Source organism: Plecotus auritus, assembly GCF_963455305.1.
Source record: "Plecotus auritus genome assembly, chromosome: 8".
Taxonomy (NCBI): domain Eukaryota; kingdom Metazoa; phylum Chordata; class Mammalia; order Chiroptera; family Vespertilionidae; genus Plecotus; species Plecotus auritus.
The window spans coordinates 64,749,545-64,760,150 of NC_137782.1; the positions used below are offsets into that span (position 1 = coordinate 64,749,545).

At 39.1% G+C, this 10,606-nt stretch overlaps 1 protein-coding gene across 1 annotated transcript; it reads left to right on the forward strand.

Annotated features, from left to right (window-relative positions):
• Positions 1–1,831: 1,831 nt before the first annotated feature.
• Positions 1,832–6,419, forward strand: DEFB116 (defensin beta 116; the record flags this gene model as incomplete). The annotated part of the gene is made up of 2 exons (XM_080684659.1): positions 1,832–1,898; positions 6,196–6,419. The coding sequence occupies 2 exons, from the start codon at positions 1,832–1,834 to the stop codon at positions 6,417–6,419; spliced, it is 291 nt and encodes a 96-aa protein (XP_080540785.1).
• Positions 6,420–10,606: the final 4,187 nt, after the last annotated feature.

The window sequence follows — 10,606 nt, forward strand, 5'->3', positions numbered from 1 at the left end:
TGAAATAGTAAAGATTCATGATTAGCTAAGTCAACCTTGAGAATGAAGAGGGAAGATAGAGTCTTGCCTAATGAGTATTGTTCCTCAAGCACACATATTTTACATACATAAATGTATTTGTATATGAATACATATTTCTCCTCTTTTCATTGTATCACAAGTATTATCAAGATTTGCACCAAGGTGTGATTCTGCAAATATTTAACAATAAGTATAGTAGTATAGGTTAATATATAAGTCAATATAGGGATCAGATATTTTAAATATGTTCCCTTCTAGTTTCTATATAAACTCTATAAAATTCAACAATTTACTATATAACTTAAGGGGAAGCACAATCTTCTCATCTAATCATGCTAATAATTTTCAAATCAACCTCCTCTCTCCCTTCCTACCTTCAACAAGCTAGGAGCGAGCTCTGACCCGAAACGGGCCATGCTGGTACCTCTGTCTTGGACTTCCCGGTCTCCAACATGACTCCACTTGACCCTCCTGGATACCTAATAACCTTCAGAGTTGGACTGAAAAGTGCCAGAATAAAAGATTTAATGGGGTTAAAGGAACAAATTCATTTACTGAAATGGATCTGAATCACTTCCTTTTCATTTTCTTGGAAACTCTGTCACATGCAGGCTGAAGGGTCCATACCTGTTGGTTTTGTCCATGTGCTTGTATGATTGGAAACTATGGGATCAATGAACTGGTTGTCTTCTATCAACACTTTACCTATGAGAGAGAAAAACATAAAGCACAATAAGATACCTAATTTTTAACATTAACTGTTACTTTATATATATCCATATCACACATTTTAAATGGTTTTTCTGTCTTAAAAATATCAACTAAATAACATAACATAGAAAGAATAATGATGTACATTTAAATATTAGTTAGAAATATACTTTTCAGTCCATACGTTTGAGTGACATGATGAGTCTAGTTCCATTTGCCTTGTTATGATAAGATGTGGGAATCCTAGCCTAGATTTTCCAAAGAGCCTTTTCACTCACTTCCTCAGTTTCATTCAAAAGACTTGGACACCAGCCACCCATCTTCCACATTAATTCACTAGAGTAAAAAGTCAATGTGGTGTCCTCTACAAAATCATGTTATTCCCATTTCTTAACGGATGAATACTGAATTCTTGGCCCTATGCCTTATTAGATGTGCTTTATTATGAATGTTACAACCTCTTCAAACTTTCTCATCCTCATCTGTGAAGTAGGAAATACCACCCAACTTCACAGTGTTGTAGTAAGTGTTCATATCTACCCCATAGCATTTAGTAAAGAAACTGACACATGGTAGAGTCATGGTAAATATGAATTGCCATTATTTTTGCCTCATGTCTTTCCCTCCCTCCCTCCAGTTATACTTCCTCTTTAATTTTTTCTTTCCTATCTCTTCTTTTATCGTCTTTTTCTTTTTTTGGTAGTCCCTGATGTTTAGTACAGGATTACTGTCAGGAGGATAAACACCAATGTGTTTTAAAAGATTTCTGATTTCTTAAATTATGTATTAGTCTTCTCATTGTTTGTTTGATTGATCAATCAGTTGACCTATTCATTCAACTGGCTCTAGTCTGCTTCTTCCTGGGAAGAAGGCCCACCTAGACATGGTGCTGCTGGCAATTCTCCCACACTTAGAGTGCCAGCTGGGATATGTGATACATATTATCCTTCTGCCTGGCTGAGCCCAGGGATGTCTCATCCCTTTAAGTTCACTGCACACAACCCTGGCCCATTTCCAAAACAAATTAAAGCAGGACACTGTTCTGCTGCAATGATTTCCATTCGGTCCCCTGCTACACAGCCCTCCATTCTCTCAGGACATGTCAGTCATGAAGCCCTATTTAATGACCATTTCCATCCTTCTGATCCTGGTTCATAAGACTCCAGGTAATTCAGGCCTCCCTCAAAAGTTCTGGGGTCTTACATGTGCTATTGGTATCTTGGTGACCTCTGAGATAACTACATATAGTAGGCACTGCCTAAAACCTTTTCTCATCTCAGGTAGGTTGTGGGATGTTAATTCCAAGCTCCATTTCATGTTAAGATCTCCCTTGTTTCTGCTCTGCCAAGACAAACTTAAGAGGTTGCTGTTCCTAGGATAGTGGAGTGTTGAAGCATGAAGCATTTTCAGAAGTGCTATTATTGGGATGGAAGCTTGACTCATGTATCAGGCGTGAAAAAGCTATAGGAGAATTTAACAATAGTTTGGAATTTGGAGAGTGAGTTGCGGTGGGGGTGGTATAGAACCTTAGAGTAATATTGGGAAAATAAGAAGAGATGGGGGGAGCAAATCTGTTTATAAAACTGGACTCACCTAATGTTTTAATGTAGTCTGGAAAGGAATAGTATTTTTCATTGAATGGAGCTGAGGAAGGAGTTGGGTAGAACTGGGAGTTAGGGTAGAGTGAAGTTTGTAGTTGGTCTGTGTTTTGGCTTGATGTTGTGATTAGGATTGAGTGGTTTGGCTAGTTTTATGTTTGTATTAAGTTTTATAATTGAGCCTTGGGTGGTTATCAGGAGAGATAGGGCTGGGAGTTGGAGTAAGATATTTGGTTCAAGTAGGTGTCTTATTCCAGCAGGACATTACATGGGTGTTATCTGGGAAGTGGTTGGCTTAGCCTAGGTTTGGGGGTTATTAAGTTTGAGTAAGACAGTCAAATTTATCACAACAGAGCTGTGGCTGTTGAAATGGGGAGAATGAATGCTGGATGAAAAGTATCCAGTAATATTTTCAAATTCTTTAAAAATGTTTCTTTAGTGTAATTTTCAGGGGGCACTGAAGAACAATAGATATAAGTAGAGAGGATAAATGAAATCAGAAGTCTGGAGTATCCTCAATGTCTCTGTCAAACTTTGGCATCTACAGAGAGACATGGGAGTAGCCTCAACCCAGCCTTATAGAAAACTAAGTTTGTTTCTCCTTTCTGGGATTGAGTTCAGAGTTACTGTTTAGTGCTATCTCCTTCTTCCCTTTCTCCTCCCTCTCCTTTCCCATCTTCTTCCTACTTCACATTCTCCTACCCCTTATTTCTCACCCTGTTTTATCTTCTTTACTTGAGAGACAATCCTTCTCATGTCCAGGAAAGCTCAGTTCCCATGCTAGAATAGTAATAAAAACCACAGGTGGGTTTGCCAAAAACAACAAGGAAGATGACACTTTATGCTTCAAAAATTGTACATAGTGTTGCTTCCTTAATAAGTACTTAATACTTTCACCTGGCGGAATTTATGGGCAGGAACTGTTCTGGGCAACCTTTCCTGGAACAATCAAAGTCATCTTTTCCTTTCATCACCCAAACATATACAAATGAAATTAAACTGTTTGAAAACCAAGACTCTGCCTTTTACATTTATGTATTCCTGGTATTGAACTGAGTGTTTTCCTCATAGTAGGTTTTAGTAAATGTTTATTGAATGAGTGAATTTATAAATGACTTATACCTAATAAGTACATATAGGTAGGAAGAACCTTAGAAGTAGGATGGGAAAGGATCATATGTGGGCTGCAAAGATGGCAGAGAAATCATATATCACATTGATTTTGGTCTCTGGATGGAGCTGATAGAGTCTGGAGCATATGATTTGGTTTCAAATTTATTATGTTTTCATTTGCTCTTAAAACAAGTCCAATGTGGGAAAATGAGTGTCTGTGGGTGAATGTTAGAAGGTTAGCGGGATTGTGGCTCTCACGTTTAGCATAAGCCCATGAGTATTTTCTCATAAACTCTTTTTTTTAAAAAATTAATTAATTTATTTTTTTAATTGTTTAAAATATTACAAATAGTAGTACATATGTCTCCTTTTTATTTATTTATTTATTTTTTTATAAACTTTTAAACAGCACCCTTACTCTGGTCTCTCCCCAGGCCTCTCAAATCAGTCTCTGGAGACTTGATATGAGGATACTTAAAAATTCCCTAGGTTATTACAAAGCATGACACGCCTTGGTAACCTCCTCCTTCACAAATACAACTGAGATTTTTTTGATCTGGTGCAAACTCTCCCATTCCATTTCTCCCACAGGGAGGCTAGGTCCAGAGGTCCAGAGGATCAGAGGCAATACGGGGGCTGGAGAGCAGGTCTCCACTGACTTCATTTTGAAGATGGAGGGATCATCAAAAGTGACATGAACTTGATGTGGGTGTTACAGTTTGTTATGACACAAGACAATACAGGGTTTGTTTGTTTAGCCACCTTAAGCGGAATCCTCCTGGGGTTGTCTTGATCTGCTTCCCATGTGGAAAGAGTGAGGAAAAGGCAGTCTGCCTGATCCTTCTTGTTATCTATGTTCCTATCCATCTTCTAGTGATTACGAAGAGGAAATCCTGGTGCCTTGGCTTCCATCCATTGTGTTGAGGAGAAAAGAAAAGTCCTGTGGGCATGGCGGTCACGCTGGAAAGGCCCCCTGCAGATCTCCCTTTCCTACAAGTAGACTGGCTCATAAGTGGCAGTTCTCATTAATTCTTGCCATGATGAAGGCGAGGTTTAATGTAGGGGATGCAGTGGTACCATGCTGCTGGAGCATGGATAAAGAGGCAGGCTGGCTGATGTAGTAGCAGCTGAGTGCCTCCTCTGGCTCTGGGTGCCCGTTTCTGGGGCAGTTCACATATACACCAGTTCCCAAATGCCATAGGATGTCTGCTAATGAAATAGCTCTTTTCTTCTTTCTTTCCCGTCCGGTTCTCTGACTTTCCTTAAACTTGGAAAATTTTACTTTGTCTTGTAAAAAAACTAACAAAGTGGTGTTTGTTTGTTTTTCCATGAAGGAAATAACATCAAACTTGCTTTGTCCAGTTTTTACTAATGTGGGTGGGGCATTGAGACCTCTGCATGCTTAGCACTGAGTACAGGGCCTGGCACAAAGTAGGTGCTGATAAATGGGTGTGGAATAAGGGGATGGGTGGATGGTTGAAAAGTTATTGAATGCTAAACTAAGAATTTTGGACTATTGAAAACTGCAGAAGGCCCCGTGTCTACAGACATCACACAATAATATGCCACTTTCCTAGAAATTCTATCACATAGAGAGGAAATGTGACAGAGAGGAAAGAGCATGGGTTTAATATCATGCAGACCAGAAATAGGATCCTAGCTTGGTCAAGCACGAGCTATGAGAATACAGACAGAATAAGGTCTCTCTGTGAGTCTCAGTGTGTTCATCTAATGAATGGAGATAACAGCAGGCTTTTGCAAGGATTTGGTGAAATATTACTTGTAAAACGCCTGATATGTAGAAGATGACAAATATATGATAGTGATTGTTAGTATTATACCTTTAAAATCTTTTTTAATATAGTTTTATTGATTTCAGAGAGGAAGGGAGGGATCCTACTGGGGATCAAGTCCACAACCCGGGCATGTGCCCATGACCGGAATCAAACCTGGGACCCTTCAGTCTGCCAGCTGGCACTCTATCCACTGGCCAAACCAGCTAGGGCAGTATTATTTCCTTTCTAATGCCCCCTTTGTCTTTGAAAGTTCCAATGAGTAACTAATTGATGACTAATATTTATAGCATGCTGACGATAAATGTTTTCAGCTGATTAGCCCATATATACATGGACATATCTGGCTGACTTATACATAGCTATTAATACTCACAAATGGGCTTTAGCCATATGTAGAAAAATGTGTGTAGAGATTTGTACAGTGAGCACTTATGTTACATGTTTGCTCAAGTATTTCAAAGTACAAAGGTAATGCATGGGCTCAAATACATGTGCCCAGCCTCAGAGCAGATCCTGGCAGTCTCTGATGAGAGTTGTGTGTGAGGAGCACACATCTGTATGGGCACTTGGGACAAGTCCAATTGGTGCTCACAGTGGCAGCCCTTAAAGTCCTGGAACCCAAGGAAAAGACTCTCATGTCAACAACACTGCCTAATATTTATTTTTTGTTATTTTTCTGAGCATATTATATATGCTAATTTTATCATCACAAAGATGTTAAGAAGTTGGTTTAATTGTTATGTCTTGTGAAGGTGATGCAATGGTGGGCTCAAGAACTTAAGTAACTTGCTTAAGGATGAAGAGCTATAATGACAGACCGCAGATTTGAATTGAGGTGGTTTTGTATCCAGATCCTGTGCTCTTAATATACTCAGGGTTTATTCTGTTAAATCATGCTCCCGCACTCCTGTTTTCATTGCTACGGAGAAACTAAACATGGCTATTTTTTTCCCCAGGTGGCCTGTTCAGATCCTTCTTTGGCAAGAGCAAGGAGCCTTGGATTCCATGCCAACTTTACCATGGCATGTGCAGAAACACCTGCAGAAAACATGAAATTCAATACTTAACCTGTCCCAATAATCAAAAGTGCTGCCTGAAATTTTCTGAGAAAATAACCAGTTCTAACAATGTGAAGGAGAACTCCGACTCCAACGCCAACCTGTCAGTTATAAACACTTAATGTTACTCTGAAATTTGAATATCACCAACCTTACCCCCTCCTGGAGCAATTCCTCTCCCATTCTGGAATATTCTCCCCATAAAAATGCATTCCTTCTCATGTGTGTGTCTTTCATCTGTGAGTAGCCATCATTGGATCATCATTGCACAGGGGAAGGTTAGGCTGAGAGTTGGAGAGCCACGGAGAATAGAAAAGGGTACTGGCCAAAAAAAAAAAAAAAAAAGGCAAACAGGATGCAAGAATAATAGCTCAGTAGATGTTGAGGGTGCCAAGGAAGGAGGAGATGTTTCTGCTCAGCTTGTGATTTGTTCTGGAGACCACAGAAAGAAGGTGACAACTGGATTGAGTCTGGATGTCCAGTGAATGTGTAGAGGAAATCACTGAGTAAACAGTGTAGGATAAGAACAGAGACAATAAGGTTGCCTTTGACACCCAGAGAGCCTTCCTGGTCTGTTTGGTGTGATGTGGTGTCCTCAGGAAGAACCAGAACCCAACAGATGGATGGATAAAACAGAGTGTAGAAATCTGATGGACAGATGAGGACATTTTCTAGGTGGTAGAGCTTTGTTGGAAAGTGGAACAGGCTTGTGGAATAAACGGTTTTGAGACCATTTCTGGATGTGAAACAGAGATGAGGGTGGTCACAGTGTTAGGGATATAGAACAGAAGCTGGACATTGTACTTGATAACCTTTAAGGTCCTTTTCATTCCTGAGAATTGAAGAATATTGTTTTCCCACTCCAAACTTAGTCACAACTAATATTTGACATGCTATGAAATTTTCATCGTGTTATGTATACTTCTCTTCCATGGCTAATGTCTTATCTCTCCCCTTCTTTGGATCCAAACTAACAGAACGAGTGTTTCCAAGTAAGTTCTCCAAGTTTTATGTTCCTAATTTCACCTCCACTTAGAGAAGTCTCGATTTTGTGCTTATCATGTCGCTGAAATGGTCCTGGCTTTGCACACTAATGTTGAAAACCGTGAGTAGTCTTTAGGTTTTCCCATTTACTTTGCCTCTAGCTACTATTTCCCCTACATTGCTCTCAATTCTTCCTTGAAATACTTGTTTGCCTTAGCTTTTGGTCTTTGGGTGTTCATTATTAGTTCCTTTTGGGGTTTCCTCTTCTGCCATCTACACCATATTTGTCATCTTTCCTATTTTCTCTTTCTCTCCTTGCCGGGGTTTTATCCACATCAACTAGGGTTCAGGAATCTGGAGAAGGGGCTGCGACGTAAATTAATAAAGAGGCTAGAGAAAAAAATATGAATTTGGGGAGAGCCAGAGGAGGCTTAGTTCTAGTAATTAAGTTCTCCGAATCTCTGGGCCCAAGGCTTTTTATTCACACATTTTGCCCTACAGCAAAGCAGATATGCATATCAAAGGTAAGGTTTGGTAAACAATAAAGTATTATCAGGTTGGGGGAACTTCCTACAGCTGTTCAGCAGCAGATAATAACATGCAGATTTTCAGCCCTGCTGAAGCCCCAAGGTTCATGAACCTTTTGATGAACTTCTTGCATTTATGACCTGCTGGAATTAGCCTCCAGCATCTCCTTTTCACCACAGACATTCTACCTGCATTTCTCATTATTAGACAAATGACAATTCCAGACCAAACCAATGGCCAAAGGCCATGAACTAAACAGCAGACTTATACAGCTGGATTTGAATTTTCATGGAACTTAGAAGTCTGATGGGAAAATTTAAAGATGCTTATATTTTTGAGATTCACTGACACTCATGTGTTTGTCAGGCAGCAGATAGGGACTTGGCAGAAGCCAAGTTTCAAGAAGAGTCACAGAAAACTTCTGGCATAAGTAGCATGATTAGACACACATTTAAATATTTGGAAGAACGTGTCAGTTCTGGGTTCAGCATTGTAGTTGAAATATATAATATCTCTAGACCTTCTACTCTAAGCAGTATTTTTAGAGAGATGATAGTGGTGGAATTCTATATTTAAAGCAGCTTCCCACTTCTCTAGTTTCTACATGTCTTAGAGAAAGAAACATGAATATGGATACAGAAGGGTTTGTCTCTTGCTCCCCACCACTGCTCAAAAGCTGTCTGATCTTGGGTAAGTTCTGTATTCAACCTCAGACTGGGTCCAAACTCACATATTAAATTACATATTTATTATGTTCTCCTATATTTATTATCTAATTCACGCTCAGAATGTCCTAAACTGGATTCTAAATCTGTTTGCCTGGCTTTTCCTTTGCCTTCCCTTTTCAGTAATTGACATCTACAATTCATTCTGTTGCTCAATTCAGAAATTTGGGAGTGAGTCATTCTTGATCCCCCCAATTTATCTCAAGTCACCATGTCGAAGCCATTAAAATGTGTTTTAGTTCCAACTTTTAAACTCACCTTAATTTAATGATGAAATCAGCCTTTGCATAATCCCAAGTGGAGGATTCACTGGTCTGAAAGTGAGAACTCTCAACCAATTAAAAAACCCTTAATGTTTTATTCCCTTGAATGTACATTATTACTCCTTTAGGGATCTTCAGTGTCACCCTTCCCCCGCCCACCCAAAAAAAGAAAGTAATGTGATTTCCTCTGTTTTCAAATGTATATCTATCTTTATTTTGTAATTAGTACTCCCATTAAATAGTGTCTTTGAAGTTTGCTATTTTATAAAATCTCCTTCATTCTCATCAACATCAGTTTCTCTCATATTTCCTTTTCGAGTTTCACTTTTCCCACTGCTTATCAACACAAATTTTATAGGGATTTTTGTTGTTGTTAATCCTCACCTGAGGATATTTTTCCATTGATTTTTAGAGAGAGTGGGAGGGAAGGGAGGAGACACACAGAGAGAAACATCAATGTGAGAGAGGCATATCGATTGATTGCCTCTTATATGGATTTTTTTAAGGTAAATTAAGTTGTAAAAGAAAGCATGCAATTTTGATGTGTTGAACAGTGGGGGTGAAGTGATTCCCAGCCACTAGCTGATAGGCAGTCTCCCCCTTCCTTCCTGAAAAACAGTTCTAGTGAATAGCAAGCATTGATTTAAAACGTTGAGTCTGGCCATTCTTGTGCAGCAATTTGGCATAGTTTCTAAGATCTAAGAAGAGTGGAGGTGGAGGACAGGATGTGGACTGAATGCACACATGGCCTAACTTTCAGATCCTCCTCCATTATCTCCCTTCTGTGGCCTGAGATGCCGTGGCTCCACACCTGAGCTCAGAAATGCTATGTTCTTCAGGTAGGGACCATGGAAAGTGGTGTTTTTTTTTGCCTGTCTGTTAACCCTTACTGTCTATACCTGAGAAAAATCAGTGCTCCTATTTTTTAGGTTAGACCTAACTCTGCAGGATCTGCAGTCAAATGGTCAAAAAGGAAGTTCCATCTCTGTTTAGCTTATTTTAAACTACTCTAGTATCACTCAGAAAAGTGTGGAATTGGTGACCAGAGATTACCTCCAAACTAGTGTCGGTTTCTTACTTTATTCTAAAGGAAAGATGGTCAAAACATCTAAGAGAAAAATCTGGAAATCTCCCATTTTGGCCAGAAATTAGTCATGGTATTTTGTGGGAAAAGGTTTACAAAAGGAAATCAAAATTCTAAATTCTCTTCTTTACTGATATTTCTATGAGAGGTTGAAAAAACATCATTAATGAACCTCAAAAGGAAAAAAAAAAGCCCCTCATTTTTAGATACACATAGACCGAGCAAACCCACTAAACCAAAACCCCCCCTATATGACTATTTGTCCCCATACTTAAAAACCAACCTATTATCAGAGTTTCTATATGCTATCTATGAACATAGGGGTGCATATATTCTTTCTGATTGGTGTTTCGGGATTCTTAGGATATATTCCCAGAAGTGGATCACTGGGTCAAACAGCAGTTCCATTTTAAAGTTTCTGAGGAAACTCCACACTGTTTTTCCTAGTGGCTGTACCAGTCCCCATTCCCACCAGCAGTGTACTAGGATTCCCTTTTCTGCACATCCTTGCCAGCAGGCATTGTTTGTTGATTTATTGATAGTAGCTATTCTGGCAGGTGTGAGGTGATTAATTTGCATCTCTCTGATGATTAGTGACACTGACTATTTTTTCATATGTATCTTGGCCATCTGTGTGTCCACTTTACAGAAGTGTCTATTCAAGTCCTTTGCCCATTTTTTTAATTGAATAGTCTGTCTTCCCTTTGTTAAGTTCTTTATATATT